This window comes from Mixophyes fleayi, chromosome 3 (assembly GCF_038048845.1).
Source record: "Mixophyes fleayi isolate aMixFle1 chromosome 3, aMixFle1.hap1, whole genome shotgun sequence".
NCBI lineage: Eukaryota > Metazoa > Chordata > Amphibia > Anura > Limnodynastidae > Mixophyes > Mixophyes fleayi.
The window spans coordinates 165,614,476-165,636,326 of NC_134404.1; the positions used below are offsets into that span (position 1 = coordinate 165,614,476).

General features: G+C 42.4%; 1 protein-coding gene across 3 annotated transcripts in view; it reads right to left on the reverse strand.

The window, feature by feature from the left end:
* The window catches only part of CEP162 (centrosomal protein 162), a 145,279-nt gene that overhangs the window by 68,543 nt on the left and 54,885 nt on the right, over positions 1 to 21,851 (reverse strand). For all 3 annotated transcript variants that reach the window (XM_075202714.1, XM_075202715.1, XM_075202716.1), the window contains exons 11-12: positions 8,858 to 8,933; positions 8,586 to 8,772 (exon numbers count right to left, since the gene is read on the reverse strand). In XM_075202714.1, coding sequence (XP_075058815.1) covers positions 8,586 to 8,772; positions 8,858 to 8,933 — 263 coding nt within the window. The remainder of the gene's footprint in view (positions 1 to 8,585; positions 8,773 to 8,857; positions 8,934 to 21,851) is intronic.

Genomic DNA, 21,851 nt, shown 5'->3' on the forward strand with positions numbered 1-21,851 from the left:
AGGGAGTGGGTCACTCGGCATAAAGGGATGGGACCAAAGGTGCTGACATCGGGAGAGGTTACTATGCACTGGGGAGTACATAGGTCAGCAAAGGAGCTTATAGCTCTAGGGGAGCGTGACGAAGCATCCAACAGATGCATCGCATAGATCCGAACAGACGGATCAGGGGGATGTAGACAAAACATAACAATGTAAGCAAACATTTTATAGTAAGGCACTATAAAGTAATGTGAGGTGGCCCTACAATAAAAGTAACATTAATAGGTAGACGGGTGATTCTGTGTAACAATCCCCACCCGAAAAAGGTCAGGTAACAGAATGATGCAGAGTGACTAGGTAGACATTGTCATGTACAATCAAATGGGTTCTATGGGGAGGGGCTGCATCACAGGGACACCCTGCAAAATCGTAAAAAAACAGAACTAAGAGAGAACACAATTCGTTATGGTATAGGGGACCTCAGGTCGAGCGGCCATCAACCCCAAGGAGGGAGGGGGAAGTACCAATCAGATCTGAGGGCACCCAAATAGCAATAGGTAAGATTAACATACCCGTATGAAAGTAAAGGAAGCAACATGTAAAACAATCCAAAAGGGGTAAGTACGGTAATATCAGGTAGTGTTCCAGTGTGGGTCACTCTAAAATAATAAACAGTACTAGAGCAGTATGGCTATGCATTTTAAAGATGAACAAGGTAAAGTGGTATCGTATGGTAATGTCATCAAAAACATTGAGAAAACAAAAAGGCATAACCTGACAGAGAAAATCAAGTCCCGGAGGGTACATCAACTTGACGCGAAGAAGGTCTTGTTGTTCTCTGTGGAAGAGGGAATGATTCGAAAGGGGCTGGAAGATCAGTAGTAATTCCCAGTTTTGGAAGCTGGGCCTGGGCTTCAGAGAGAGTTCTGGCCATGAGCATCACACCCTGGTGCCATATCAGAATACGAAAGGGGAATCCCCAGCGGTATTTGTTTTGTCATTGGCGGAGAAGAGTGGTGATAGGCTTAAAGTCTCTTCTTTTGGCTAGAGTAATTGGGGGAAAGATCTTGGAAGATTTGAAGGCTAACGTTGTCAAAGGTGATAGACTGGACGTGGCGGACTTCCTTCAAGATATCTTCTTTCGTTGTGAAGTAGTGCATTCTAAGGATGATGTCTCTAGGTTGGAACGGATCCTGGGAGCGGGGTCTCAGTGCCCGATGAGCTCTATCTAGGAGAAGATGTTCCTCAGGAGTCGAAGGGGAGAGCCGAGTAAAAAGTTTTTTGAGGTAACGGTCCAAGTGGGCAGACTCAATCTGTTCTGGTATCCCACGGATTCTCATGCTGTTTTCGACATGCTCGGTTATCTTGGTCTTCTTGTCCTTCTTGTAAATGGGCGATGTCTTGGTGGATTTGATGGAGATCCGTTCCGACTGATTGTTGGTGGGTCCCCACTTCATCCACTCTGTGTTCAAGATGATCGGTTCTGCCGCCTATATCAGCAATGTCTGCTTTTGGTGAGTGAAGGGCTTGTACCAAGGCTTTGACATCTTTCAGCTCTTTGAGGAGGGATAGAAAGTCATAGGATCCAAATCCTCAGTGTCAGGATCCGAGTCTGAGTGATCATTGGATCTGGCAGGAGTTTTCTGCTTGGAGAGGTAGGGGAGGAGATTTTCTCCTGGAGGCTTCCTCCCCCCTCTAGGCATCGTGATAGAATAGGGAGTCCATAAATTGCAGGGAGAGGAGATTGGTTGCTTCGCTGTAAATGGTTCAGGACCATGGGGGGTAAAAGGGCATGGTTAGCACACAGACATAAGGTGGGGCCACCACTTAATGTTGATAGCATACAATGTATGTTGAGGAGCTGACCTACGGTTAAGGCAGAGGTCACCGGGTGGAGGATGCACTGAGGGTTGATGGTACGGTTTCCCTAGTACTATGTAGGCACTGAGGAAAATTATAGACAGATAGGTATTATTTTTTAATATGTTATAGAGCACAGTGATAGAGATTCGCCACCAGATAGCAGCATTGGTTTTGAGTTAGAGTCAGACACTTTGATTGTATGGATCTTCTTGACCAGATTAGGTTGGTAACAATTGGATTGGAAAGTGGATCTTCTTACACACTATAAGAGTGTGCTGTTTTTGTAGTTGATCCAGATAGCGGAAGGAGATAATGACTCACTGCCTGGTGGACCACAGAAGCAGGCCAATTTAGCTCAATGGAAGCAGGACAGGAGAAACAGGTCCACATTCAGCTTTCTGCGTCCCAGCTGCACATTTCAGCATACAAGCCCCGACTGAGACCTGGAGCCAATGGAGGGCAAGTCCCAGTTGAAGAATGCAGGGCTCAGCAGATCATTTCAAAGGCCCAGTGAAGGGACAGTGGTGGGAGTCGTTTCCGGAGAAAGATAGCATCCGGGCGGGCCGAAAACCGAGGCTCCCCGCAGCGGTCTAGCCCCCCCCCCCCCCCCCGAGTGCTGGAGGGCTTGGGAGCTCAAAGTTTACCCTGGGGTGGATCCGGAACGCAGCAGCGGGTGCCAGTAAGTAGCGGGAGTTGCGTGGGCTTGTTTCTTCGCTCTCAGCGCCACAGTATAGGCACTTAGCAGGGCCGCCGAGGGACCCCATTGAGCGAGGAGTTGTATTTAGGAGCCACGGGTGCTGGAGGGCTCGGTATACAGCCAAAGCGGCGGGGGGTCCAATGCTGCCCAGGAATGTTCAAACAGGGCTCTCAGTGACCAGATATCAGGGAGTTTGCTGATTTGGAAGCCTCCGCGCATCCGATACTGATGGCTACCAAGCCGCTCCCCCGTCTCTGTTATTTAATAGTAGCCCCACCTGTCCACCTGTAGAAGTGCGTTTATAGAATTCAGGTTCATTATAGATCAAAACGTCCTTTGTTTATCGTAGTAGGAAAAAAAAAAAAATTGGAGGTAAAATCCTAACCACCCTTTTTTCCTCTTCTGGAACTGAAACGGAGACTACCACTCCTGGGAGAATAAGGATTGATGTCTCAGTTAAAGACACTGTCTTCTCTATCTCATGGAAGACGGTGGTGAAGAACGGCCTGGGCGGCGACTTCAGGAGATCCATGATGTAGCTTTGCTTCATGATTTCTCTCACTCAGTGTCCAAAGTTGACTTGAACCACTGATCCTGGAAGAGAAGACTGCAGGCTCCCACCACAGGCACTGCTGGATGGGCAGAAATCCCATCATACAGGCTGTTTATTCACAAGGTCTGGTGACTAGTCGCTTGGCTGACCACACCAGCTTCTCTTTTTGTTAGCCTCCAGCCAGAGTGGAGGACTGGCGGTGTCAGTTACAGCAATTTCCATTTGACTTACCCGAGAAGCAAAATGAACGGAATCTCAGTCCGCTTGGTCCAGGAGCATTAGCCAAAAGGAAAGAACTCTTACACTCTGTGGCGTGACTGATGATTTTGTCTAATTCAGGGCCAAATAAGATATTGACTTCAAAAAGGGCAGACACACTGGATTCCTTTTGGATGCAACCACTAAGGCCAAAATTCTGGATTAATCATGCCAGCAACAAGGCCAACCTCATCCAAATATTTGGATGCCTCTCAGATATGGTCCACCAAGAGTAACAACTCAGACCTTGGCTTGCAAGATGGTAAACTCTCAGAAATATGTTCCAACCATTACTCTACAGCTTTGTTAACCTAGACAGGCCAAAATGGACCTCAGAGTACCCACATAAATGGACTCTAGGATCATGTTAACATATCTTATCAGTGTTGCCCTTCAGTGGAAAAGGAACGGCGGTAAACTTTGAAAGATGGGTAATAGGTAAATCCACATTTGGGGGGGGGGGGGGGGGGTAATTTCCCTGTATACTCACTAGGTACAGATAAATAACATGCAGCCTGTGCAGAATCTGAAATTTTCCATCAGGTCTAGTCCAGACTGCACTTAATAACTTGGCCAGTTGAGGAGATTATGGAAAATAAATGTATTGTTTATTTTCTTACTTTAATAGGGAAATGTCAAGAACCTGTGGTACCTCGGAGTCATACCTGACATCTTCTGGATTGATCCTCTTAAAATCCTGAAGGATCTTCAGAGTCTGAATCTGAAGTCTGAGTCTGAATCCCCTATCAATTCACCATTTCTCCCAAGAGAAAAATAGAAACTCCTCACAGGACTGATTCAGGGAGGAACTATGGCATTTGCAAGGCTTCTGAGCTGCAGTACCTTAAATTAACTCTTCAGTGAGGAAGAAACTCGGGCAAGGTCCTGCACAAAATGATTTCAAAAACTTTAAAACCACTTGTGTCACTGGCATGGACCCTGAAAGCCACTGGTTGACAATATCAAGAGGGAGTGAATTTTTCCCAGAGTTATCGGCAGGGGGAGAACTCACTTACCATCTTAGAATGCGCAGCGAGCCGTGTAAGGTATACAATAGATTGGGCCTGTATCTTCTCCCAGGCTTGCTCATCCATATCAGCTGAGAACTGAACAGACATGCACAGCCCATGGTTTCAGCCTCACAAGTTGCACACCTGGAATTGCTCCCCTTATCGGACATAAGAGAAGGATGACAAACCAGATGGATGGCTGTAGTGAAAAGACAATGAAGAGGAGGTGTACTTGCTGAGACTGAGAGGCATTTTAAAACCACTGAAGTGCACAATCTGATTGGGACATAGTGCAGGTACAGAGACAGACCACTGTAGTACACAATAGATACCAGAGGAAAGTATATATCTGCAGTAACTTTCACTACTCCGGACGACATTCAAAAGCTAACAAGAGCCAAGAGGCTGGTCAAGAGTCAAAAGCATATCAGAAAAAACATGTTTGGAATTCAGCGCACAAATGTTTGACTCTTAACAGTAAAGCAAGCTGACCACTTACTTTGCTTGGACAATATATTAGTGATATCTGATATCTATACAGAGAGTCGACTGTCCTGGAATAGACAAGGGCAGTAAATAGGATTTTATGTACTGTGTGTCAGCACAGCTGATTTTATCGCGATTTGTATTCGTTGGTTAGGAGGCACAACTCAAAGGACATTATTTTGCAGGCATATATTTGCTATTGCTAAACAGTTATCTAGCCATACCACAGATTATGTATACATTTAAAGCTGCAGAATATATAGATTTCCTATGATCTGATAATACAAATCCAAAGTTCCTAAGGTGCGATTTATATGGGGACTATATGACAAGTCCTTACGTGCAGTTTTTTATATATACTAGTGTTTTGATGAAATTTTGTTTGATGTTGATTGTATTTATTTTTCGTGATTGTGCTAAATTGTGTATTAATTTATAGTATTAAATAAATGTAATACTACACTTTATATATACAAGATATTACTGGCGATTTACATGCTGAGTTTATTTTTGTACACTTATATCTCTGTACTTGTTTTGAAAATCTGCTTCAATAATTTATATGCTACTTTAAGAAAACCCTGAATAGAGGCTATTATTACACTCTGAGCTGTAGAGATAGACAACTTAAGCTATGGCTCAACTGACTGATGCCCAGCTACGAATAAATCCACTTATGAGGATACAAGTTCTAACCCCATTAGTGATAGGAAAAAATATATATAATACAATTTAACTAATATAGGTATTATTTTATCATATCAATTTATAATATTTTTGGTATCATATTTAATGATAGATGTTCAGGCACATTATGCAGAGATAACGATGTATACATTTGAGGTTATTTGTATTTCTCTTCTCCTTAGTTAGACCGTATTAATCGTATTTGCATTATATATATTCCTTATGTCATGCAATTTGTATGATAAGTAATGCAAACACATGAATATATCATCTCTATGAATATGTGAATGACTATAGAAAATATATTTATCTATATATGTGGGTGTTTTTTTACATCTTTTACATACATATGGAACACAAGCAAGTAAAGTGTTATTATCAATTGAAAAATACCACCAGATGAGGACTAATTAAAAAAGGAGGAACAACCAATCATAAGGATATGAGACTCTTAAAAGATCAAAGGGAATGGGGGAAAAAAACATCTTTGAAAAAGTTAGCTCCCTGCTAACGAAACACGTTAGTAGGATTGCCCTATATCTGGATCTCTATTTTGAAGGAGCGAACACCTATATTATCTCCAAGGAGACTATTCTATATCACCTAGAAAGATCGTGATTATAAAACACCCTCAGTTTGTATGCCGAACTGTCCTCATCATATGAGGCAGCTTAGTATCGGGACATTGCTCCTCGGCATATTGGAACTCCAGCGCCCGAGGACGTTATCCTTATACCATTTGGATATACATTACTACACTCCACAGGCTGTGGTTCAGGATCCGTCTTTTGGGACATTGGCTCCTAATAGTGAAATATTCACACTCCAGCGTTTCTACTGTTCACAAGATCTCTGAGGAGATTAATCATCATTATCTCGCCGGGAGTTTAGTCAAGTGAAGCTTATACATCACGTTCCGGACCACACTACATCTCATATATATACGGATTAGAGATTATACACTCTTACGCTACAGCTGCACTTAAACGATTGGGTGAGACTTCTCTTATTACATACCATCTGATTATACGGGACTCGTTCCATATTAATTGATTTTATCATTGGTAAGGTGTACTGGCCAGACACATAAAATTATTACAACCCATAAGTTTTTGCATTTACATTGTATATATGCGTTTATTGGGATACATATTATCAGGTTTCACCGGTTATACTATTTGCATGCTACATATGTGAGTTCTGCTATTTGAATATTTTATTATATATTAAAGATTTTTTATATCCTGTTTGGAGACACCCTGTATATTATTTAGTTCTATATTACGATTTGGAGATTGGCAATCTCACATAGGGGATGCAACAAGAAGATATGTTAGGTTAAGTCAGTTTATGAACATTTTTAATATATTGAAGTGATATATACGGTAGTAGCACAGTAAGCCATTTCGTCTTCTAAATAAATGTAAAGTTTTATATCCATCCCAGAGTATTAAGTCTGCCGTCTGTACACATACTTTGTTTTATAAAATCAGATAAAAACATATACACACAAATATATATATATATATATATATATATATATATATATATATATATATATATATATATATATATATATATATATATATTTATTCATATTTGATTTTATCATCCTCAGTGCTGTTTGCGTCAGTTTTTCGGTTCTGCACACATTCAATCTAGGAAGTGAAAACTTCCCCTGCAAATTCAGCTGCTGGGTGATTATTAAAGAGATATATTGGTATATGGTACATTGTATAGCGGCTGTGTCATCCATTTTGGAATGTTGGTGCTGTTTTACTATAGCTGCAGTGACTAGTTTTAATCCTTAGAAACCGATGAGGACTCCCATAGAAATTGTCAAGAAGAATAGATAAAGTGTGCAGCTACAGTGACGCACACTATAAAACATTCAACCGAAGAAATTTCACGCGGAAAATATATTTATGCTCCACAAGGAATTCTGAGAGAGGGATAGGGAAAAAAAAAAAAAAAAAGCAACCTCTGACAAGTACAAGTTGAAGAGTTGTCTGACAGTTCTGGCAATGCTTTCCTCTGTGAGCTAAATCCCGCCAAGAAGGAGGTTCCAGTTTATGGGAATATGGACCCCTCCCCCCGTCCAGTTAAGACATGACCGATGCCCTGTCTGTTCCGAGTTCTGGCTGCTGCAGTAGCTGCTCCTCTGTACAGCACTTGGCAGCCAGCGCTGATCACACAAGCCTTGTTCTCTCTACAAAGAGTGCGTGACTAGAGGTACCATATTAAGCTGTACTTCCTTAAGCGTGATCTGATGACAGGGTTCACGGCATTGGATCTCTTGGTCACAACCTCCAAAGGTAGTGACCTGGTTCCCCCTCTGGGAACCATCCCATGATACAAGTGTGCTGTAGCAGTCCGCTCCCATTCGCAGCGTTGCCATGAGTGCAAGTCACTATCAAAGCAGCAGTGAATAAAAGAAATAAACAAAGATTTACAAACGCATACTGCACCCATCAGTAGAGTGCAGGAGCGCCCTAGTTGTCAGACACTTCGTTTAAACCAAAGTTCCCTTGATGTGGGTATATAGAAGGGGAGAAGCTTCTGAATTTGTGCAGATTTCAAATTAAGTGCCTAATTTTTGGACTCAAGCTCCATACTCAAGGTACGAAAAGGAAGAAAGAAAAACATAATTCATTCAGCTGGTGCCTTTTTGGCATCATGTTCCCTATGCATCTCACCGTGATGGAACTAGTACAGCAAGGTACCCGTTATTCTACAATTTGTCATGACTCGCTTCTTTACATGGCTTGAAGAAAAATCCAAGCTGTGTAAAGCACCACGGTACTGAAATGTCAAAGGGTACTAGTAATTGAGCAAATGCCAGCGGAGCCAATTATTAATTACTATATACTGGCCATGAGCAGTACATGGCTAGTTGTTTTTTTTAAATTGTGTGGAAACAACCATTAGTTAGAAAATGTTAAAATTGCCAGCCATTATATATGGACTAGCAACTATTTGAATATAAAGAAAAATAGGTCAACAAAATGTTTTGTAAGATGCATTATGAATAAACAACAAGCATCACACTTACATGGCTCCTTCTTCCACCTTGGTGAACTGTAAACAATTCTAAATGATTTGAATCTTTGGAAGCCATGTGTTGCTGCTGATTTTGTAGGTCCCGAGCCATCATTATTGCCTTGCTTTGATACTGCAGATCAAATTCAGGTGCTGGAATAACATTTCCTGATTCAGATTTATTTGTCTGCATGTTTACACTAAGGAAAGAAATTTTTGAATACCTTTAAACAAGTTATAGACAAAAAAATATATACAAATATTTTTATTTTATACTTAGTTTACCTTAAAGGCTTTATGTTAAAGTTAAAGCCTTCTTCTCCTCTGATAGGTTGCATCAATTCATCCACAGTAGACATGTCTAAGACACAAAAAAAACAAAAAAAAACAAGTTGAGTCACCAGAAATATGAAAAATGACTATTTAATATAGCATAAAAGAACGAACAATTGGATTTTTGTTATATTTTCAGTGTCCATCATTGGACTCAGAGAAAAGGATTTAATGCAAGTACAAAAAGATAGTTTTCTCTTTCATCCATGAGGAATACTGGCTATGCTGGGGACGTTCAAGAGCTGTCCCCAAGGGAGGGTACTCTCAGAAGTAGCGGTGCAAGGCATCTTACCTACAACATTTTGTTTGCAACCAAAATGTATATTTTGACACTGTAGAAACATTGAAAGTATGTATTGAAGACAGACTGTTTGCCCAATACAGCTGTTCGGCCAGTGTTCCATGCTGCGCCACCCAGTAAGCACCCACCTACCTTGTAGAAAGTGCAGACACATTTTCATGGACATAGGTCCTTAAGGCCCTGACCATGTCCAGGGATGGAAGAGAGAGCTCTTCATCTAATGACCTACCCTAATCTAAGACCAGAAACACAAGGTTCTGTTTCAGATGGAACGTTGAAACCACCTATGGCAGACAACAGTTATAAAGAAGGGTGCTGCAAGCTGTCGGTACCAGACAAAGACCACAAGGTGCTACCAGGGTGATGAATGGAGGTTGCACATGCATCACTCCCTGTGAGGTCTGCACTTAAGTGATCGTTTTCTCTGAAAGAAAACAGGTAAGCCAGATCCTTCTGAAAGTGAAGTGGTAAACAGGCAAACCAAAAAGAAGGAAGTGGGAAACCCCTTCTTGTTCACGGCAGAAAATGCAAGTCTTCCAGACTTTGCGATAATTCATGTCCGAAACCAGCTTTCTAGTCTTGAACATGGTCTGAACCACGCTGTCCGGAAAGCCATTGATCTTAGGGATCATGGTTTCAACAGCACGCTATTAAACCTAGATGGGGTAAACTCTGGTGCAGAAAAGAATTCTGACTTAGCAGGTCTGATCTTAAGGGCCCATGCTGAATCCATGGAACACTCATTTGTGAACAACTTGTATCAACGAAGCACACTATCTTCTTAAGCACCCACAGAGGCATTGCTATGGGAGGGAACAGGTTAAATCAGGTGAAAATCCCAGTGTACCACATGGTGTCTACCAAAACCTATGGGTCCCTTGTCCTGGAGCAGTAGTGATCGAGCTTGTGGTTCAACAGAGATGTCATCATGTCGACATCTAGTCGACTCCACCTGACCACCAGTTATGATCTGCCTGTTGATGAAGTCTGTGTCCCAGTTCTCTACCACTGCGATGAATACCTCCGTCACCTGCTGATTGAGGTAGGCCACCACTGTGGCATTGTCTGACTAGATTTTTATTGCCCTTCTTTTTATATATTCTTTATTTGTTCAATGCGAGAAAACAAAAAGTATTACATGGTTGCCCATAAGAATAACAAATAAGAGAAACAAATTTTAGATAATCACCATTGGCATCACATGGACAGCCACTAGTACCAAGCTTAAACGTAGCTCATTACGCATTAATTTTAAATACAATAATAAAGAGAACATCAAGAACACTCCCAAAAGATCAGGGAGACGTAGAGTAGACGTAAAGAGGAGAAGAAGAGAGAAGAACACAAAAGGAGAGAGGGTTAGGAATGGGGAAAGGGTTATATGGAGCTAGCTGGTGTGGAGCATACCATTTTAAACTCGTCAGAGTTTTTAAACTCAAGCCAAACGCCCAAGTGGCCATATATTCCGTAAATTTATCATTGGCAGAGAGAATAATATCATCCATGGTCATATAATAATCAATTCTATTGAACCAGTCCATAATCGAAGGAGTAGTTCGGGATCTCCAGCGGGTGGGTACTAGTGCCCTAGCTGCATTATTGAGATGTTTTAGTAATGATTTTTTTGTATTTAGAGGGTTGAACAGAGGAGAATGATAAAAACTAGAAACCGGGGTCTTTGGGAACCTCACGTTCCACGATGATACTGGATAATCTTATAACTTCGTTCCAAAATGGAGAGATTAATCAACACTCCCACTAAATATGGATTTATGATCCCAGAGAAGAGAAGCATCTCCAACAGGAGGAGGATAATTGGGGGTTGTATTTGTGTAATATTGTAGGGCATCTATACCATATGGTCAAGAGTTTAAAGTGAGTTTCTATTACAGAGATACTTAACGAACAGGTATGAGTATTCGTATATATTTTTTGCCAGGAGGCTGGGGTTACGTGTGGCGCTAGGTCTAGTTCCCATGATCTTACAAAAGAAGGCGGAGCACTGAAATGACTCTTTATTAATAATTTGTAAATCTCAGATATAATATGCACTGGAGCGGATTTGGTTAGACAAAGGTTTTCATATGGGGATGGGTGTCTGTTGAGGGATCTAGCCCCTCCAATAGAACTGATATAATGTAAGACTTGAACATATTTAAAATGCTCAGTAGAGGGCAGAGAAAAAGACGCCTGTAGGTCCATTAAAGAACGAGGTCTACCATTCACCACCAGCTGGCCGAGGCCTTTGATTCCTGCCCGAGTCCACTTTCTTTCTAAAGTCGATACCCGATAGACCGGGCGGAAAATCTAGATTGAACACAAAGGGGGCAATAGGTGAGGGAAAATCTGAAATGCTTTTTCCAAAACAAATTTTCTTCCAAAACCTTTAGGGTTGGACCAATGGTTGGGTGCTGGATTCTTGGTATCTTAGACAACCAAGGTATAACATTTAGAGGAATTGCATTAAAATCATTCTCAATAACCACCCAATGTTTAGAGTCCCCACCTCTGGTCCAATCCACAATCCTGCTAAGCTAGACTGTCCGTAAATAACTCTGAAACATCGGTAACTGAGCACCCCCTTGATGTTTTCGTCTGTATAGGATAGCATGCTTAAATCCGGGTCTCCTACCTCCCCAAAAAAGTCGCGAATCGTACGCTGGAGACTGTCAAGGAATCTCTGCGGGATTACAATCGGGAGTGCTTGCATAATGTAGAGAACTTTAAAGAACATTCATTTTTATAATATTCATTTTGCCCATCCATGAGAATTTAGAAGACGACCAAATTGCCAGATCCCTTTTAAATTTAGATATAAGAGGTGGGAAATTCAGTTGGAATAGTTGATCGTTAGAACTTGAGATAGATACCCCAAGATAGCGAATATGTAAGGGCTGCCATTTAAATGGGAATGGTGACTTGAGACCCTTTATCGTATATTCTGGCGGCGATATATTGAGTGTATTTGACTTAGAGAAGTTTATTTTAAAATTGGAAAGTGTACCAAATTTGGAAAATTCTAACATCAGGTTGGGTAATGAAATAATGAGGTTTGTGATGATCGCTAATAGATCATCAGCAAATAAAGCCAGACGATAATTTTCCTTGCCAATCTGGGGACCTGTGATGTTAGGGTTAGCTCGGATCGCCCTGGCCAAGGCCTCCATGCATAGGACAAATATCAGTGGGGATAGTGGACAGCCTTGACGGGTTCTGTTAAAGATGGTGAAGGGATCAGATAGGGTGCCGTTTGCTCTAACCTTGGCAGTAGGAAATCTGTATAAAGACATAATTTTTTGGAAACAAGAAGGGCCCAGGTCCATATGAAGAAGAACCCCCTTCATGAAAAACCAGTCCACCCTGTCGAACGCCTTCTCAGCATCGGTTGACTGGAGGATTGTGGGTAGATTAACAGCGGAGGCATAGTGTATTAGATCGACAATTTTGGTAGTGTTGTCTTTTGCTTCTCTACCTGGAATAAATCCCACCAGATCATTTGTAACCAATTCAGGGAGAAGATTCTTTAGTCTATTAGCAATGACTTTTGCGTAAAGTTTAATATCTATCTTTCCCTCTTTATGGATAACGGTTATATGTGCCTCTAGTGACTGAGGTGAAAATCCTCTCGTGTCCGACACCTCATTGAAAGCGTCTAACAGGACAGGACTCAGCTTCTCCATGAATGTTTTATAGTACGAAATGGAGAACCCGTCTGGGCCTGGGCTTTTTCCAAGGGGGGAAGATTTTATATAGCATCCTTTAGTTCCGCTAGAGAGAATGGAGAGTCCAAGAGATCTTTTGCCTCTTGGGAAATTTTTGGGAAGTCGATATCTCGTAGATAGTCTCCTATTACCTTCTCAGATAGGGCATTGTCGCTTTCAGATACTTGAGAGCGGATGTGGTAGAGATTTGCATAATAAGAACGGAAAGCTTCCGCAATAGCCTTATCTGTGTGCCTAGTGGTACCACCAGTGTCTTGTATGTATATAGGAGCGATTACGTTGGGAACGTAAAGCTCTGGCTAGGAAACGACCCGGCTTATCCCCCCATTGGTAGAATTTGTTTCTGTAACACCGCCATGCCTTTTTCATGCGGTCGTTTAACAAAGAGTTTAATGTTGACAGTTTATTATGTAATTCCACTAGGGTCTCTGGGGACATAGTGTTCTTGTGATTAGTTTCTAGTTTCTTAATGTCTGATAGCAGTGCATTGCGGACCTCTTCCTTCTGCTTCTTAAGATATGATCCTAGCTGGATACACTTCCCCCGTATTACACATTTGTGGGTTTCCCAGACTGACAATTTGGACGTCTTTACATTATCATTAATAGATAAATATTCATAAATCGCGTCGTTCAATTGTGAATTGCAATATGGATCCTGCATCAGAAACTCATTGAGTCTCCAAGACCACTGCCTGGGGGGAGGAGAGACCAACCCAATAGTCAAATATATCGGAGCATAGTCCGAATCAGTTATTTGACCTATCCAGGAGTCATCTACTAGGTCTAGATATTTATGGTTTATAAAAATGTAGTCTATCCGCGAGTAGGAGGAGTGGGGGTATGACAAGAATGTATAATCCCTGTCTGAGGGATAAAATATTCACCAGGCGTCGGCCAGCTGGTGGTCATGAAATTCCCTCCTAACCTTGCAAGCATCTCGAAGAGATGTCCTAGGAGCTCCTGTAGAGGAATCAATCTGGGGAAGTAAGGGCCAGTTCAGGTCTCCGCCTAAGATCACCACCCCCTCTAATTGGTATTCAATCTGTGTAAGTATTTTGGCAAAAAAGGGAACTTCAGAGTTATTAGGGGCATATATGTTAACTAGTGAGAATTGTTGATCAAAAATCTTAACTTTAATGAGCAAGAATCTACCTTCCATTATAACAGTTGAAGAGATTTCAGTAAGTTGTAGGTGTTTAGAAAATAAAATCGCCACCCCCACTAGTTTTAGATAACGGGTAGTTACTGAAAAAACCCGTAGGGTAATAATGATTAGAGAGCGAAGGGGCATGGCCCTTTTTAAAATGGGTTTCCTGGATAAATGCTATATCCACCTTGTCTATGTGTAGTGTGTGTAGAAGGCGGGAATGTTTCTGAGGAACATTTAGACCTCTAACATTAGTAGAAACAAATTTCAACTTGTCCATTGAAGAAAGAATCGGCAGCGTTGGTCACATCCGTACCATCTGGAGAATGCAGGAGCGAGCTATGGGGCCCTTCTATGCAACCAAGACGAGGTTTCAGTAAAACCCTAAATCCCTGTTCTCAACTACTCACGAGGAGAGTAAGGAGTGAATGGCTTATCTTGGAGTCCAACTCATGGTCGAAGAAAACTTCCCCTGTTAAGGGCAGGTACTCCAGAGTCATTGTGGACTCCATGTATGCCTTCCAGATGCTAAGCCAGAGGACACAGCATGCCAAGACATAGATTTTTGACCCAATGTGTCCTGCATCAATGGCAAGCTCCCCTAGGTATTCGGAGGACTCTGATATACTCCACCAGGGTGAGCAATCCAGACAGGCGTCTACCATCCCTCACCTGCGCCAACCACCTCACCACTGCTTCACAGCCCCTGTTCTGAGAAAATGGACTTAAGAGTGATCTAAACCTTCCTATCCATCCTACCCCTTAGGGTAGCAAAGTTCGGAATCAAAATGGTGGTGGTCTTTAACAGTAAGCAAGGGGAGCATCTACCTTAGGCAGAGAATCCTATTTCACATCATCTACGCTAGGGAATGGATAAAGTGGATGGAACCTGTGTGAACCTGAAACGTAGCCAAGATTCACGGGGAAAGGAAAGAGGAATTGGAAGAAAAAAAAAAAGAAAAGAAAACTAAGGTTCCCTGATGTCCTGAATATTTAGTGGCTGCTGGATGACTCGTTCTGAAGCCACAACTCTCTGTGCCTTGCTAAAGTCCTAGTCAGGACGAGGAAACCCCAGGTTCAGAATTTTCAGCCACCTCGCCTTCCTTCTAGGAAGAAAGCTCTACGTCTGATGCTTCCCACAACCAGGGCCGGACTGGGACTAAAAATCAGCCCTGACATTTAAAGTACACAGGCCCACTACACTTCCAGCAGGAAAGAAAATATGTGCTGCCGCTCAGTGGCAGCGGCGAATAGAGCGTGACCTCATTGTGTTGTGGGTGTGGCCAACATGGGGCATTGATACATACATTATAATAATATATTACATTTATCACGCTGTCGAAGTCAGCATATTGGATAAAGTCATTTCAATTAAAATTGAGCAAACTTGGTTGTCTTTGTCTGAAAAGATGCGTACGGTACGCTACGGCGTGAAAGGGCACGCTACGGCGTGGAAGGGCGTACGCAGCTGCTACACGTGGCAACAACAGTATTTAGTCTTTTACATACATTCGCACAAACACTCACACTTGTAAAATAGTACACATTAAAGGTAGTTGCAACACAGTCATTTATGTCGAAATATAGTAGTATTTATATGCAATAATATAAGTTATATGCATATCAGTAAAACATATGGTACACATTGAAGGAATCATATCATGTGTGGTATCATACTAATCCTCTTCGGATTTACGACTGTCCGGTTCACTCTGCGAAGGAATCGCAGAGTGCATACGCAAGTTACTAATGTTAAGGAATTATGGACTATTATGACTGAGTAATCTTGGCGGGAAGATCAGAGCTCATCCCCTGGAGAGATGACCCCCTCCTTTTGATTCCTGAGCTTAAACTAGCCAATGATTGACAACCCCTTGGACCTTCCTGAAACCTGGACCAATAAAAGCAAGCCATACCATCTGCATTGTTTTACTGTATTTCTGTGTGCATAAAAGCAGCAGCTCCTCATCTAGTGTGCAGACATCTTGTCCCCAGACTTTAGGATTGAATGACTGTACACTGGATCCAGAGCGCCTGCGATAAGTAACGGCTGTACTTATTATTACTTTGCTTGAATATATTCTGCTACCTTTTGAGAATAAATCTTTGTCGAATCTCGATTTGTGTTTCCAATGCACAATCGTTATTGGTTAGCGTCAAAACGCTCATAACAATTTGGGGGCTCGTGAGCTTTGGAGGTTTCGTTGCCGGACGATACGCAAGACCAACGGATTTCGGTTCCGCAACAAAGGGTGAAGACGCGTCATATACGGGTAAGAACGCAATGTGTTCAAAACCTAAATTTTGCTGTGTTGTGAAACCGAATGTCCGTTTTGCATTGTCTAGGGCACGCTATCTAGAACCTAGGGACAAAAGAGAAAACTGTTTCTTTTTACTGTCATTGTGCGTTTTAACTGTATTGCATTGCTTAGCGTATGTGTATTTCCTGCTGTGCGTACGCGAACTTCCGGTAGATTTGCCACGTGGTTAAACAATCATTTTGATAGTTATATGTGCATTGTATAATTACTTGTGAAAACCTTTGGGACATTATTACTATTGTTGGGAACTTTGATTTTCTGCGCAGAAAAGGTGTATGTCGTGTGATTTGTTAACTTTAAATACACTAAGGTTTTATCTATTGTAAAATAGAGTGTCAGTTGCTGTTTGACGAGGCAGGCGTCCAACTGGTGTACGGTATACAAGGCAGGTATACCGGGGGCGGAAACTAAGCTAGTTTTTGCGACGTACACCCAAGGGTAATCGCATCGCTTACTGAAAACCTTTAAGCGTTGCGATTGCACCGCACGGCAAGGAAAGCCGTGATTGTGACTTGGGAGTAACGGGGAGGAATTACGTTCATAAGGCTGGCGATTGATTTTACCGGATGCTACCAGGCGTAATAAACTCAACAGATTTTGTTGGAGAGTCAGGGGTGATCGAGGAGCTGATAACCCTTTAGTCCGCATTGATATTTCTGTATTAGGGGTCCTCGTTTAATTCGAGAGGAAGCGAGTGGACGCGGCTTGTAGCAAATACGTCCACGGGCCCGTAAAATATCTCTAGCGGTAGTGTTGAAATTAGTGGCAGGATATTGTGATATTTCTGGGACCCTATTGTTCAACATGGGTGCTAAGCATACGCTAGAGATGGCCAAGGTACTGCCTAAGGAAGGGCCTATTGGTTCAGCGAGATTTCTCATGTGTAAGAAATATGGTGCATACGCAACTGCGTATTGCGACACGTGGGTCAAGATGACCAAAGATTGTGATAGGCCTTTCCCAACAATAGGGAGTTTTAATGCAGAGGTACTAAATACTGTAAAAGATAAAGTATGGTCGATTAAGTCAACGAAAGTGAGAAATAGACATAATGATTGTTTAAAATTGTGGCAAATGGAAGGTAACACGTGGCAGAGCAGCGAATGCACAGCGGAAGTAGGCGTGGCGAAAAAACGCGCGCACGGCGGAAGTAGCCGTTGAGAAGCGTGGCGAACTCAGCACAAGCGCGCCCCCGCCACCTTATGTGGCGGGAGGGGTAAGTACAGCCGTTATTAAAACTGAAAAAAGAGAAATTGCTAAGTTATATCCTGTCTTAAGTCAGTTTAAAACAAGTGTATCAGAAGATGAAGATTAACCCACTGTGATTTCGGCCATTGCTCATGCTGTTAATATGCTAGAGGTTCAGCGTAAGTATGGGAAAGGAGCAATGGCTGAGATAGGTGAGAGTAGTGTGATCACTAGGAGAGAGAGCAGTCTAAATATTGAAACAGCAAATCCTGTAGTGTCTTCTGAAGACAGTGAACCAGTGGGTGCGTATCCAGTCCGCACAATATCAGTTCCCAATGGGAAGGCGGACAAGGATGGTATATAGTTCCTTTAAAGAATGTTACAATGCATTGTCCCTGGACTAGATCAGAATTACGTTCCATTATGACTGAATTCCCAGATCCTAGAAAAGAGTTGTCAGAAATTTGTTAAAGACTTAGGAAATGCACACGAACCAACCAATAAGGATTGGCGTGTAGTCTTGAGGGCGTGTCTTCCTCCCAATACTGACATACAAAAATGTATTAAAGATTGTTTGTTGGACAAAGATAAAACCTTGACTGATGAGATTAACCAAGAGAATATAGAACAAATTGTCAAACATTTAGCCATCTATTTTCCAGTAGTGGTAAATTGGAGTAAGATTTTCACCATAAAACAAAAAGATAGTGAAACTGCAGCGGACTATTTTGGTAGAGCTCTTGCATCAATGACACAGTTTACTGGGGTATCAGATATAAGGGAGAACCCACATCATAGGGAAGTAGCAGTAACAGTACTGATGGATGGTTTAAAGGAAAATCTAAAAACAAGAGTACAAACCTCAACCCCTGGTTGGAGAGGCAGCACGGTAGATTCTCTTAGAGAAATTGCTGTGGAACATGACAAAAATATTTTTAGGAAAAGGGAAGAAAAGAGTGACAAGTTGATGACGGTGAGTATACAAGCATTAGAGGGAATGCATATACGACCACCAGCATATAACCCACATAACAGGAAACGCAGAATGTTGAGATGTTATAATTGCAAAGAAGAAGGACATATGAGAAAAGATTGTACAAATGGAAGGTATAATCCTAATGAAGGGTTACATAGATATCCTCCAAGGAGGGATTCACATAGACTAGAAGACTCACAACTGCCCGCGCATGTTACAGCAGCAAATGCTGCGCGGGAAAGCAATAGTCAGTGCTAGGGGTCAGGTCATACCTGTAGTCTACAACCAGTGAGGTTAACTGAGAGTCAGAGAGAAGAACCAACAATGATAGTTGACATAGCTGGTAGGAAACAAACTTTTCTTGTAGATACAGGGGCGGCCAGATCTGTGATAACCTCTCCTTTTAATCTACAGGTGACCAGTAAAACTATTCCAGCTATGGGGGTAACGGGAAGAGTGTTACATTATCCTTTAACTAAACCCGCTGAAGTTACTATCGGGCCTCTGCATACTAAGCATTCGTTTCTCTTGGCTGCAGCGGCTCCTACTAACTTGCTAGGGAGAGACTTGTTATGTAAAATGGGATGTGTCATATACTGTACTTCAGATGGTGTGTTCCTAGATATACCAGAGAAGGTCGCTCATGAGGTACAGGACATATTGGACACCCCTCAAAGGTTAATGTTACACTCTACTGTTATAGAACCAAGTCCATCTCAAGTAAAGGGGATGTTGCTGGAAATACCAGGTTCATTATGGACCAGAGATGGACAGGACACTGGACTGATGGCAAACGTAGCCCCTGTCATGGTAAATCTAAAAAGTGGTAGGATAGCTCCAAAAATCCCACAGTATCCATTAAAACCAGAGGTGGAACTAGGGGTATATCCTGTTATTGAAAGGCTGTTGCAACAAGGGATTTTAACTCGTACATCGAGCACAGCAAATAGTCCCATTTTCCCTGTGAAGAAGAGTGGGGGGAGGGGCTATAGATTAGTCCAGGACTTAAGGGGAATTAATAAAGTTGTTGAGAGCCAATTCCCCGTAGTGCCGAATCCAGCTGTCATCCTCATGCAGATTCCACCGTCTGCTAGCCATTTTACTGTCATTGACCTATGTTCTGCTTTCTTCTCAGTCCCCCTTCACCCTGACTGTCAATACCTATTTGCATTCTCCTACAGGGGATTGCAATACACATGGACCAGACTGCCCCAGGGGTTAATTGACAGCCCCAGTATTTTCTCCTAAGCCTTACATGACTGTTTGCAATCCTTTCAACCCCGCAATGGGTCTGTTCTAATTCAATATGTGGATGATTTGTTGCTGTGCTCTGATTCTTTTATGTCATGTTTACATGATACTAAATTGTTGTTGCTTCATCTCTCACAAACAGTGCACAAGGTGGCAAAGGATAAATTACAGCCATGTCAGACTAAGGTCAAATACTTAGAACACTGCCTCACCAAGGGGCTAAGACACCTGACAACCGACAGGATTGAAGCCATACAACACATGACTCTGCCTCAGAGCCAGAAGCAGATTCGTACTTTCCTGGGGATGTGTGGATACTGTAGATCCTGGATCCCAGGTTTTTCTATTCTGGCATTATCATTGCAGGAGCTAGCCTCTTCCTCAAAACCAGAACGTGTTGTACACACAGAAGAGTCAGAGCAAGCGTTCTTTAATCTTAAAGATAGTCTGACTAGAGCACCTGCATTGGGAATACCTGATTATGAAAAGCCTTTTCAGCTATACTGTACGGAAGCTGATGGTTATGCAGCAGGTGTCCTTACACAGAAACATGGTGATGCTAGCAGACCGATAGCATACTACAGTGCACAATTTGACACTGTGGCAAGATCACTCCCAACATGTCTCAGATGCGTAGCAGCAACTGCTCTTCTGGTAAGTAAGAGCGAGGACGTAGTATTAGGACATAATTCAACTGTCTATACACCCCATGCTGTATCAGCTCTGTTAAATTCAGCCCAAACCAGACATGTTTCTTCAGCTAGATTCACAAAGTGGGAATTAGCCCTGATGGCACCCTCAAACATCACCATCAAACGATGTAGCACCTTAAATCCAGCTACATACCTTTCATATGTGTCTCTAGAGACACAAAGGGTGGGAGGTGAGGAGACCCTGGTCGATGATGAGTTAGGCAAGAGTACTGACACGCATGATTGTATGGAACACCTGAACCAGACCTTTACTGCAAGGCCCGACATACGTGACACCCCCTTAGAAAATGTAGATTTTACGTTTTATACAGACGGGAGTTGTCATAGACAGACAGAGACGGGAGAGCTATGTACTGGTTACGCTGTGGTAGACGATCAGGATGTGGTAGAAGCTGAACCCCTTGGTCCACCTCACTCAGCCCAGGTAGCAGAACTAGTATCACTAAGGAGAGCGTGTGAATTGGCAGAGGGTAAATCAGCCAATATATATACTGACTCTAGGTACGCCTTCGGGGTAGTGCATGATTTTGGGGCCCTTTGGCGTCTTAGAAACTTCACGACAGCAGCAGGTACGCCAGTGGCACACTCAACACATAAAAGGACTTCTGACAGCGATACAGTTACCCAGAACAGTAGCTGTCATAAAGTGCAAAGCCCATACCTTTGAAGAAGACCCAGTGTCAGTGGGCAACAACAGGGCAGACGAAGCTGCTAAATGGGCAGCAGGGCAACCTATGACTGTATCGACCGAGACTATGATGGTTTTTCAGACATTGGACATGCAGAAATTAATTGAAATGCAAGATTTGTGTTCCCTGCAGGAAAAGGCGGTCTGGAAGGCGAAGGGATGTGGTCAAGAGTCCTCAGGACTCTGGAGGGATGGACAAGGTAAGCCTGTAGCTCCCCGAACATACTATCCAAGCCTGGCTGAAGCAGCACACGGTCTGACTCACCTGGGTAAAGAAGGTATGTGCAAACTGGTGAGAGCATACTGGTGCGCTCCTGGATTTTCCTCTCAGGCTGGTAAGAAAGCAATGTCATGTCTTACTTGTTTGAGGAAAAATGTCAGGAAAACTATTCCAACTGAGCCATCCCACATCCCTCCTACAGACGGACCTTTTCAGGTAATACAAATTGACTATATCCAATTACCACCGTGCAGGAATCTAAAGTATGTGTTAGTGTGTATTGATGTGTTTTCCGGTTGGGTAGAAGCATATCCAGCAGCAACTAATACTGCTGTGTTCACTGCAAAGAAAATTGTACAAGATTTTGTATGTAGGTTCGGTATCCCTAGAATCATTGAAAGTGATAGGGGTACCCAC